The 11,571-nt window shown below is 61.7% G+C and overlaps 1 protein-coding gene across 6 annotated transcripts in view; it reads left to right on the top strand.

The window, feature by feature from the left end:
• Nucleotides 1–1,439: 1,439 nt before the first annotated feature.
• Nucleotides 1,440–11,571, top strand: part of BAIAP2 (BAR/IMD domain containing adaptor protein 2) — a 77,706-nt gene continuing 67,574 nt past the window's right edge. For 3 of the 6 annotated variants that reach the window (XM_064369561.1, XM_064369556.1, XM_064369560.1), the window contains exon 1: nucleotides 1,440–1,587. In XM_064369561.1, coding sequence (XP_064225631.1) covers nucleotides 1,534–1,587 — 54 coding nt within the window. In that variant the 5' untranslated portion in view covers nucleotides 1,440–1,533. The remainder of the gene's footprint in view (nucleotides 1,588–11,571) is intronic. The other 3 variants (XM_064369557.1, XM_064369559.1, XM_064369558.1) reach the window with 1 other exon arrangement.

Below are 11,571 nucleotides of genomic sequence, written 5' to 3'. Positions count from 1 at the left end.
GCATGAGTGCCTGCACTGGCCTATCCGCCCCTGCCGGCGTCTGGGGGTTTGCGGCCAGCCTGCACAGCTGTGTGCAGGGTCCGGACTTGTTGAATGAATGAATGAGTGACTGACTGATATCGCAGGGATGGGAGGCTGGGAGAGTGTGAGGTTTAATTAAAGGGAAACGCTCAGATCTGGTATTTTACAATGTAAAGCAAATAATTCCTCTATGTTAGTCTAATTTATGTAAATATTTTTCCAAGGGAATTGTACTGGGAGTCCTGTGTGCCAACTCGGCCACCTTCCCGGGCATAATCCCCTTGGGAGGACCCTTAAGCAAGACCCTTCCTAAAAACGAGGCGGCTCTGACTCCTCCATCCTTCCATCCCCCAGGGTTTCCACCTCATGAGTCCTCGGGGCCACTCGTCTCCCGCCACCCTTGGCCCTCCTTCCCCGGAGACCTCTCTCCCCAAGTAAACTGGCTCCAACGAGAATCTCCAGCCCGCAGAGGGTCCTCCCGCTCCCTGAGGGTCGCCCTGTCCCCAGGCCTTCCAGCAGGAAACTCCCCTGTCCCCTCTCCAAATCCCCCTTCCCAGGGCCCTCCCGCAAGATCCTCTTCCCCAACCGTCCTCCCCCAGGGTCCTTCCCTCGCCGGAATCCCAGCCCCGAGCCCCACGCGCCGTCTGCCCGTCTCTCCAGGGTCCTCCCTCCAAGTCCGCTCCTCACGGTGCTCCCCCGAAATCCAATTTCTCCAAGTGGACCCCCGCTCCAGGGCCCAGCTCTCTCCAGGGTTCTCCTGCAGCACCCCGCCCCCAGGGTTCTCCTCTCTGCCCTGAGGGGCCGGCCCGGGGGTCGCCGCCCGCCCGGCGGGCTCACCTGCAAAGCGGCGGGGTCGGGACTTCTCTCACCTGTAAGCCCCGCCCGCGGCGTCCGGCGCCCAGACCGCTCGGGTCCCCTCCCCGCAGCGCCAGGCCGCGACCCTGCCCCGAAGTGCCACTTCGCGAAGTGCCGCCTCCATGCGCGCTCGCCGCCGGCGCCCCCCTGCTCTCCTCCCCCCACCTTCTGCTCCTTCTTCCTGCGCCACCCCGCCCCCGCCTCCCCACCCCCAGCCCGGCTGTTGCTGGGCCCCCCTCAGGCTGTTCCCAGAGCCCGAGCCCGCGCCGCGCCTCCCCCTCCTCCCCCAGGATCGACGCCGCCGCCGACCAATCGCTGCCTGGAGCCGGCCACCAGGCCCCGCCTCTGATCCCGCCCCCCTCCCCCGTCTCCGGAACCCACCAATAGAAAGGGCGGTGCGGGGGCGGGGCCTGGAGGTTGCCTAGCAGCGGCAGCGCTGGGCGGGGGCGGGGGACCGGAGGCGGTGATGCGGGCGCGACGGGGGCGGGACGCTGGGGCGGGGCCTGGGGCGGGGCGGGGCCTGAGACGGCTATAAAAGTGGCTGCCGCCGGACGCTGAGCTCTGTGGTTCGGGTCTGCGTTTGTTTCTGTTCTGCCGCTGCCGCCGACGCCGTTTGCGCCCCCGCTCCGGTCTGTGGTGCAGCCGGGACCCACGACCATGTCGCTGTCTCGCTCTGAGGAGATGCACCGGCTCACGGAAAATGTCTATAAGGTGAGTTCTCCCCGCTACTCCGGAGCCAAGCTGAGCGCGCTCCGGGTGCGCCCGAGTTCCGCGCCGCCGGCTCTCCCGAGCCCGACCAGGGCGGCCCCGGGGCCGCGCGCGGGGCTAGGAGGCCGGGACTTCGGGGGTCTTCCCGGCGCGGCCGCAGGGGCCCTGGGCTGCGTGGGTGGCGAGCCCAGCGCCGGCCGCTCACAGGTGGCCTCCCGCCTGCCCCCCACCCCACGCCCAGGCAGCCGGGCCGGCCTCAGCCCCAGGCCTGGGGGGCGCTCCCCGCCCCGACGGCCGTGCTCGGCCGCCGCGCGCCCCGCCGCGCGCCCACGCTGGCGTCCGCGGGAACGGAGCCGCGCGCGGGGCCCCGGGAGTCCTCCGACCTGTCTGGGCTGTCGCAGACCCGGGCGGGGCGGGGGCGGCGGGCCCAGGGGCTACGGTGGCCAGGGCGGCGTGGGGGCTGCCTGCAGGCCGCGGCCCGCGCGGCGGCACCGTGGGGCTCCTCCAGGCGCGGTCGCGCGAACCTCGGGCACTTCCTTCTCAACAGGCTTTCCCTTTCCACAACTCCTGCCCTGCGCCGCTGCCAGGGCCTGAGGTGGGAGGTCGGAGCGCGGGCAGGTTGGATGTGTGGACGGATAATCCATCATCTTACGTAACCGCGGAGGGAGAAGACTAATTGTGTAGGAGGCTGACGTGCCTGCCTTCGCTTTAGATGTGTTGAGAGTGGCATCCACGTTCTCGTCTGTGAAATGACAGGTTCACATCCGAGGGCCGCAGAGCCCCGCTGGAAACCTACCCTGCCGCCCCCCTCCCCGTGGTTTTTGTCGCTGAGATACCGACCCACAGGCCCTTGGTTTCCTCTTTCTTCAGCATCCATTCTCGGTCCAGACCCCCACCCCTGAGCGCAGCAGCTCCTGGGGGGCATTTTCTCAGAAGAAACCCTGGCCCTGGGTGACCCTGGGTCCTGGGCAATCTGTTACAGCAAAGATGTGCTTCGTTTCAGAACTGTCTGAAGGTTCAGTGACAGGCTGGGTGACCAGTGGAGTGGGCATTTACCCGGCAGTTGCTGGTTCATGCCTCACCGGATTGCGCTCTGCCCGGCAGAGTAACAGTTTCTAAGTGTGTTAGGAGGCCAAGGTGTGCGTGGCCAGGGGCCTGCGAAGCCCTCTTAGCGCTCAGGCTTTGGAGAGCCAGATGGAGGCTTCTGGAGCGGCCCCTCTGGTTCCAGCTGGAGCGGGGTGGGGGGAGGCGGGAGGCGGGAGGCGGGAGGCGGGAGGCGGGAGGCGGGAGGGGCAGGTTGCACCTGAATTCAGCTTTCAATAAAGCTTGTGAAGTTGAGGCCGCGTCAGTCTGTAAGTCTGTAAGTCAGGTGCGGTCTACTAGATCAGCCCTATAGCCATTGTCAGAACCACCGGTAAACAGGATTCGCAGTGACCTCAGGAGTCGCACGGGAAAGGAGCAGCAGCCCCTGGGGTTTTCTGTTTGGTTTCACAGAGTCTGTGGCAGACGTTTCTGCCCTTGTTTCTCTGGAAGCACATGCTGTTAAGGGAGGCGGGTTTATTGCATTATTAGTCATTAGTTCCGTTACGACTTGTTCGTGATTGCAGAGGGTGGCAGAAAAGTACTGGCGGCACCTTTCTCCTATTTTCTCTGCTTCTGCGCTGAAACCAGAAAGCTGGAACTTTCGTGGTGAAAGTTGGGGGGCGTGCATGGAGTGGTTTTGCTCTGGGGAACTGACCCCGTGTTCACCTTTGATAAAACTCTCCTGGCCGGGCAGTCGGCCATCACCTAGATGGAGCTGTAATTCGTCTGTAGGTTTGAGTGAAATCTGTCGGCTGGAGGGTGGCAGGAAAACTCACGACTGAGGTCGTGGGAACTCTGAGCCCCTGTGGATTCGAGGAGCAGGTCTGGAGCACGTGAAACACACAGGCTCTGCGCTTTGTACTTGGCGGGCGGGTTGATTGGTGATTTCCCCGGGTGAGGATGTGGCGGTTGGTGATTTGATTTAGCCGGGCTGGTCGCAGTCGGCCGTAGGTGTCTGAAGGGCTGATCCGTTCGGTAACACTCTGCTCTGGTGAGAGGTTGGCGCTGCTGCTGCAGGCAGGCGGGGTTGGCTTTGTAGATAGGTGGCTCCTGCTGCCGCTCCTGGGGCCTGACTGCTGAGTCTTTGGGTCCTGGTGCTGTTACCTTTTTGTGCTTTGTCACTGGGGAGCTCAGGGTGCTGTGGTAGTGCCGGTACTGGTTGGGCAGCTTTGGCATGTCAGCCAGGCAGAAACCCGGCCCACACGGAGACACAGTCGGGAGACCGACAACGCTACCCGTGTGCACACCTGGCCGGTCAAGCCGGTCCAGGCAGCGCCGAGCTCCATCCTCTGCCGGGACGGTGCTGCCTCTGGCATCCCTTCCAGGGGCTGCCACACCTGTGCCTGGGTTGGCGCACGCAGAGCCCTGGCAGTGCCTCTTGGAATGGCCGGGCTGTGGCCTGCTCAGTGTGTCACCCGCGATGTGGCTCCGCTGTTTGGTTTGGCCCTCGCCTGGCCTCAGCTGCAGTTCTGAGTGGTGTTCGCCTTGGCAAAGGAGGTTGCCTGTCCTTGGCTTTGCTGATTAAAAATGCGAGAATGAAATGTGCAGTTTGATTTTTCTCTCTCCGGTAAGAATCTGTAACACAGACTTTGACCTCTTTCCTGGTGGCTCCGTTCCCTTGGGAGCTTTGTCCTCGGGGAATTTCATGGAAGGTGAAGGGGAGGGGAGTAGAAGGGCTTTCCAGTGTCTGCCGAGAACCTTCTGGGGGCAGAGCCTGGGCTGGGCCTTGCATGGGTTGGGAGGGCAAGTCAAAGAAGATGCCTTCCTTCACAAGAGCCCTGTCCCGGCGCACACTCAGGTAGCCCTGGTAACGGCCCAGATCAAGGGACGGAGTGTTGAAATCTGCTTCCCCCAGATGACTGAGTGGCCTTTAGAATTAAGGCTGCTGAAACTGCAGCTCTGCTGGGGGAGCACTGAGCATCCCCGTGTGCTGAGGAGCTGCCTCCCTTGCTGGCTTTGGCTCCTGGGGCACTAGGCGACTGTCAGAGGGGTGTTTTCCTCACGGTCTTGTGTCCTCAGAGAAGCCCTGGTGCACAGGTGACCCATGACCTGGAGTGTGGTGGCTCCAGCACCTTTTCTGGGAATAGTGCCATTGGCCCACAGCCTGTCAGAACATGTGAAGTGGGAGAGCATCTGCGGAGGTGTGAGTCCTTGCTACAGGACAGCTGTGGCCATGGCCTTCCTGGTGCCGAGGCTCCTGGCCCTGACTGGCCACTCTGGCAGCTGGTGGGGAAGCCAGCCTGGCCAGACCGCAGCCATGCTTCCGGGAGGCGGGTGACACAGGGTTCCTGGAGCTGGGAGCCAGTTGGGTTTGCCGCCTCTGGTGTGATTGGTAAGGGTTGGTGCCAGGTGGGCGTCGTGTACTGGGTGGCAGGGAGTCCGCTGCTGGCTTTTCTGCTCAGGGCCTGGCTGCTCCTCTCGGCCACATCCAGCTTCTTCCCAGGGTGTGCGGAGCTCACCACCCCTCCATTTGGATATGGGGGGGGTCTCTGACAGGTACCTCCTGGCATTGGAGCCTCCTACCTGGGGAGCAGCAGACATGGCACCCGAAGAGGAGAGAATTCATGGTGCTGAGCTCAGCTGGGTGTGCATGTGCATGTGTGCGTGTCCGTGTGTGTATATTTGCATGTCCATGTGTGTACATATGCGTGTACATGCACACGTGCATGCGGTGCTTTTAGAGATAACATCTCAGGCAGCCCCCCTGGGCACCATCTTCCCGCGGGATGACTGGGCCTGCTGTCACTGCGCGGACCCGGCCTGCGCTTCCTCCCCATGTGCGTGTCATGGTCCGTGTCACCCGCCCTCGCTACCGCCAGCCTTTAGCAGCGGTGCATCTCCCAGGAGCGGTGCTGTTGTCCTCCTGGCTGGGTGGCACGAGTGTCTTGCCATGTCTGCTGTCCCCACCTTGAGCAGGTGTTCTTTGTTGGACAGGTCAGTTGGCTCATGGGACTGACAGAGTGGACTTGAGGCTCAGAGCTAGAATGAAGGCCAGTGCTGCTCTGGGCTATCAGGGGCCACCGTTAGAGGGGAGGGCAGCGGGTGGGGGCTGCTGGGAGCTGTGTACCTGCTGATGCCTTGTTCTGGACTGAGGCTTCCAGAGGTCAAGGCCTCCGGGCCAGGCCCTGTCTCCTGGCCACAGGCACCATGAGCTGAGCTGTCCAGGATAGGTGGTCTGGCAGGGGAGGAGTGGTGTGTGACCTGGCCACTGAGCGGGAGGGGCCCATCCTTTTCCCAGCTCCAGGAGGCAGGCCCACCCTTCTCCCCAGTTAACGGGTCTGGGCTCTGGTTGGGGGAGCAACCCCAGGGTCACTGCAGGAGTGGGATGTGGCGAGCAGAGCCAGACATCACCACTTGTCCCCACCCAGCCTTGCATGGCCCTCTCTGCCGGCTGCCCTGGGCTGGCATTGCTTGTGGCTACCACCATGACCGCACCCCCTCTGGGGGAGTGGGGAGCCACCGACTGCTGGCTGAGGCTGGCTCCTGTCCTTCCTTGCACCGAGCCAGGGTCTGCCCTATGTTGCCTTGCCGGCCACCTCGTCTGGGTGACTTTCCTTGAGGCCCCAGGATAGGGAAGCATCCTCATGGCTGCACAGAGCCCATGGTCCCTGGAAGCTCTGCACTTGGGTGGCCGGTGCCGTCAGCCGCCCCCTCACAGACTGCGCTAAACTCCCTAGTAATTACAGACAGGCGGGGATGGAGCTGGCACCCACCTCCAACGCACTCCCAACTCCCCCGAGCGAGCGCTGATTCATTCCCGGCCCCTGCTTGTGCCTATACAGCTGCACGATGACTCCAGGGGCCTCAACAGAGGCAGAAGGGGAGGCTGAGAAGGGACCCGTTTGGCTCTGTGACTGCAGGGACTCCATCTACCCTGCCCCCAGATGCCTGTATTGGGCCGGGAATGGCGGTCCGCCTGTGAGGGAACCCATTGGTATTTGGGAATGAACACATCTTGTTTCTGGATTCTGGAGCATTCATGCTTGAATCACTGTCCCGCCTTTGCTGAGGGTCTGCTCGCTCCAGCTGTCTGCTCCTTGAGCAGTGGCCTGCGACCTCTGAGGGCTCCCTAGAGGTGGTGGCAGCTTACACCTCTCGTGGTTGAAATCCCTGTTTCTCAGGGCCGTGGGCCGTGGAGGCTGAGGAGGTGGCCCTGGCGTGGGGCTGGCCTAGGCAGGCTAAAGGCTTTCTCGTGCGGTGTCCAGGGGCGCTTGGTGTTGGTCCTGCACCAAGGGGACAAGAGAGGAGGCGGCTGCGGACATGGTGGGAGGCAGAGCCTGAGCCCATCCTGTGCTAAGGAGTCTTCTCGGGGGCAGGCTGGGGATCTGCTCCTGGGGAGGGGCCCTTTCTGCCCGCAGGCACAGTGATGCCCCAGCAGCTCCCGCAGGTTATCCCCCAGCCTCCTCTGGTCCTTGCGACTTGGGCTACGGAGCCTGCTCTGCTAGCTCTTGGTTTGGTCATCCCTGAGCCTCGGAAGATCCTGCCTGGTCCTTGGGCTTCTGCCAGGAGTGCAGGGAGGAGCTTTGCCTGATCTGTCCCCTGGCCATATGACCTTGGCCAAATCTTGCTCCCTGGGCAGCATGCTCCCAGGGTCCCTAAAGGCTCCGGGGCCTGTCCTGGGTCAGGTGGCACCAGCCTCGGTATCCTCAGTGCTCTAGGCTACACGCTGATGAGTGGGTGTGGGGTGCGCACGGCACCGTCAGATCTGAAGTTTTGGGCCGTGAGGTGCTGGGGGCCCCCTTGGAGGGGAAAAGGCTGTCAGTTAAGCAGGGTGCTTTTCTCTCAGAGTTTTTATTTTATACGTACTGGAACAGTTGTCTTAGAATTAATTGTTGGGGTAGATTTTTAAATAGTCTTATATTTAATCATGTGAAGTAAATTGGTAGGGTTTTCCTAAAGTTTACTCTGCATGGAGGGTCTGGTTTCTGAGCCGCAGTTCAGCTTTGGTGGTGACTGCGCCTGTCCACTGGGCACCTGCCCCTGGACCGCCGGGACTGCTACTGCTGGAACACCTGCCGAGTGTGTCTCGGATTATCTAAGCCCCTGTTCTGCCGTTTTTGTGACTGTACTTTCTTTTCTCTCTCTTTTTTTTTTTTGGAAACAGGGTCTCACTTTTATTCCTAGACTGGAGTGCAGTGGTGCGATCACACCTCAACTGCAGCTAAACCTCCTGGGCTCACACGGTCCTCCTGCCTCACCTCCTGAATAGCTAGGACCATAGGCCTGCCTCACCTGTGCAGCCGGCTAATTGTTTTTCAATTTTAATTTTTGGTAGAGATGGGGTCTGGTTATGTTGCCCGGGCTGGTCTTAAACTCCTAGGCTCAAGCAGTTCTCCCACCTTGACCTCCCAAAGTGCTGGGATTACAGGTATGAACCACTGAACCCTGGCGCTCTCTTGATCAACAGGTTTTCAGACAACCACCAGGCCTCCTGCTTGGTTGTGGCACGGGACAGTCAGCAGGTGAGGTGAGCCATGCCAGATGACTACCTGCACATCATGGCTGCCCCATTGGGAGTTGTGAGATGCGAATGGTGGAGTGCACAGGGATGGCACAGGTGCCTGTGCCAGGAACGAGCTGCATCTTGACATTAGGGTGGGGTGAGGATGGTGGGGGGAGGGTGCCCCCTGGCCACAGGAGCTGGAATCTGTCCAGCAGAGGGTTTGTCTTACCGGAGCCAAGCGTGGTCTGGGTGGATGCTGCTAGTGGCAGGAGAGTGGCCCTGCAGCTTCCAGACGGGACTTTAATTTAATTAATTAATTTATTCATCTGAGACAGAATCTTGTTCTGTTACCCAGGCTGGAGTACAGTGGCGTGACCTTGGTTTATTGCAGCCTCTGCCTCTTGGGTTCAAGCAGTTCTCATGCCTCAGCCTTCCAAGAAGCTGGGATCACAGGCGTGAGCCACTGTGTGCGGTCCAGGTGGGGCTTTTAAACCAGTGGGTGTGGTGGAGGCCACCACCTGAAGTGGATATGGGTCCCTCCATCCCCTTTTTCCTCTGGGCCTGTCGTGGGGCCTGTCCAGCCCCTCTTCCATGGGCGACTCTGTCTGGCAGAAGAGGCCTGTGTCCACCTCCACTGGCTCCCTGCCGCCACGGAAGGCCCATCCTCATGCAGTCTAGGCGTGGATGGAGCATAAGCCTCCGCCTGTCCTGCCCCTGGGCTGAGACTCCAGGGCCTTGGCGGCCCCAGGCCATGGAACAGAGCCCTGGGCTGCGGCAGGAGTCCCATCTGGGGAGGTGACTGTGAAGCTGGGATGCTGGGGGCCTGGGCGGTGTCACTGTGTCTCACACTCTGGCTCTGGGAACGGCCAGGCCCTGCAGCGTCCTGGCACCGGGGAGGCCTTGCCACTGCTTGCAGCGGACACTGCCCTGGGCATTCTGCTGGGCAGCCTTGTTGCCGTTGCTTCCTGTGTGGGTCCTGGGTGTCCCTGCCTGATGGGATCCTCAGTCGGGGGGAGAAGTGTGTCCTCACCCATCAGCTGGAGTGGCTGAGCCCGTTGAAACCGGCAGGCCAACTCCGGGGCCCTCTGGCTCTCCAGCGGTGTGTGGTGCGTCTGCCCTTCTGTCCAGGAGTTCGAGGAGTTCAGGCAGGCGTCTTGCTGCTGGACCTGTTTTCTCATTAATTCAGTGAGACGATATCGTCTTTCCTCGCAGAGAGTACAGGGTAAGTGGTGGCCATGATCGCTAGCTTGTAGAACTGAAAGTCCTTCGGAGGTCAGAGGTCAGTGATGGAGAGCAGGGAGGCCCCGCCCCGAGGCTCTTGCTCTCTCTGCTTTCCTGGGTGCTGGTGCTGCTGTCTGTGGCCACAGCCCGGGGCCCACACCTCCCACCTGCCTGGCCTGAGGTTGGCGGGCGGAGGAGCGGTGGAGGTATTCCAAGCCTGCCTCCCTGCCTGGCCACAGTGGCTCCTCAGCAATGAGCCCAGCCCTAAAGACCCAGCCAGTGCCTTCACAGGGGAGGATGGGGCCGTGGCCTCGGGGATGAACGCAGGCCAGGTGGTGACCAGACTTGGTTCTGCGATTGGTGGTAATGAGTGACCTAGTGATCGGGCCTCTCCATGTTGGAGGAGGACTGACGCAGTGCCACAGACTGGTGCACAAACAGGATGGCCGCAGCGCCCAGTCATCCCTGTGGCGGCTGTGGCCTCTTCTCCCCTTTTATAAGGCACTAGTCATATGGGGGCCTTATGAAAAGGCCCACCCTGTGACCCCAGTTACTTTAATCACCTCCGTAAAGACGTCGTTTCCAAACACAGTTGCACTCTGTGATGCTGGGGTTAGGACTTCAGCGTGTACGTTTGGGGAGGGGACACAGTTCAGCCATGACACCCAGTGGGCCCCACCCTGCAACGCAGGTGCAGCAGTTACTGGAGAGGCTGCGTCCTCCATGCTGTCTAGAGGCGGCCACCTGTCTGTCTGCAGGCTGGTTTTTCCTCCGACCTTAGTCAGATAGCAGCCCGCAGTTTATGACAATGGGAAGATTTCCATAGGGGCAGCTGATTCCACTGGACGAGCAGTCAGCTGGGGAGGTGCCAGCTCAGTGCCGGCCACAGGCAAAAGGCAGCTGGAATGCATCGTTCTGGGTGGCCCGGATACCCTGTGAGGCTGAGCAGTTGCCGATAAGTTCTGTGACCCAGGCCCGGGTGGCCGGACGTTGGAAGGTGTCTGTCAGGGGCTATGTCCCTGTTGAAGCCGGGAAGCTGGGCGGGCAGGATGTGCCTCTGGGACAGGAAGGAAGTGGCCAGGCTGCTTGGTCCTGTGTTTGGACTTTGCTGAGCCACGACTCCTTTTATGCGGGCTGGATTGGGGCATCCGACTTTTGCCCTTGTGGACCTCTGCTACTGGGGACCTTGTTTAGGAGGGCTCAGACTTGGGGCACCTGAGAGTGGCAGATCCCAGGAGAACGTTTGCAGAGGGCGTGTGGGTGTCCAAGGCCCACGGGAGGGTGATGCTGCCACAACCCTGAAAGGGAAGCGGGGCCCCAGGCTGGGGCTGGGGGCCCAGGACAATGGCCATGTGGCCCTTCTTGGCGGCGGAGGGCAGAAGCGCCTGGCTCGGGAGCTGGCCTGAGGGTTGGCATTTGTCTATGTTGTTTTTAGCTGCAGCATCCATGGTCCCTGTCCTGGGGAATCCCAGGCTTCTGATGGGTAGGGCAGGCAGCGTGAGGGAAGGAGTCCCTGGACCTCTGGCCCTTCCTGACGGGAGGCCACCTGCACCTCTGGTCATACCTGGGCACCACGCCAAAGGCACAAGTCACTTTATTATGACGTTAATGGCTTTTCTCAGGGTGGTCCTGGAGGCTGAGAACTGGGGCTACCACCTTAGGCTGGGGACATCCTAGCCCCTCACACCGAGCCCCGACCCCTGTGATCCGTGGCCAGGCTGCCCTGAGCCCTGCAGGAGTCCCTGGTATGGGTGGGACCTGCCCTCAGGGTCTCCCTTCAGGCTTCCAGGAGGGGCTGGGTTATCCCTTCCATCTGTCTGTCCTGTGTGGCTTTGGGGGGAGTCTGGGTCAGCCAGACCATGCTGAAGCCACCCTTGGAGAATCTAGTGGCCCCTCCTGACCCCCTGGGGCAGGGCGGGGGACCAGCTTCCTCTGTTCTGAACAGGCTGGCTCCCCTCCTGCCTCCAGAGAGGCCCCTCCTTTCTGGCACCTAGAGTCCTCTGCAGAGCTTTTCCTCGTGTCTCCTCCGGCCTGGCCGGCCTGGCCTCCAGTGTGCTCCTGCTGCCCGGCCGGGGCCTGAGTTCCTTGGGGTCTCATGGCCTGGGGGGGCTTGGGGTGGGGGCCCCTGGCTTGGCAGAGGGGTTTGGCCATACAGTTTCCTCCTGCCCTGCACTGTGGGGTCCCCATTATTACCCACAGGGAGGCAGAGCTGCTGCACCCCTGCTGTGGAGGGTGAGGAC

This window comes from Aotus nancymaae, unplaced genomic scaffold (assembly GCF_030222135.1).
Source record: "Aotus nancymaae isolate 86718 unplaced genomic scaffold, 86718_ANA_hifiasm-v0.15.2.pri h1tg000089l, whole genome shotgun sequence".
NCBI lineage: Eukaryota > Metazoa > Chordata > Mammalia > Primates > Aotidae > Aotus > Aotus nancymaae.
This window is presented reverse-complemented; position numbering and strand designations above follow the sequence as displayed.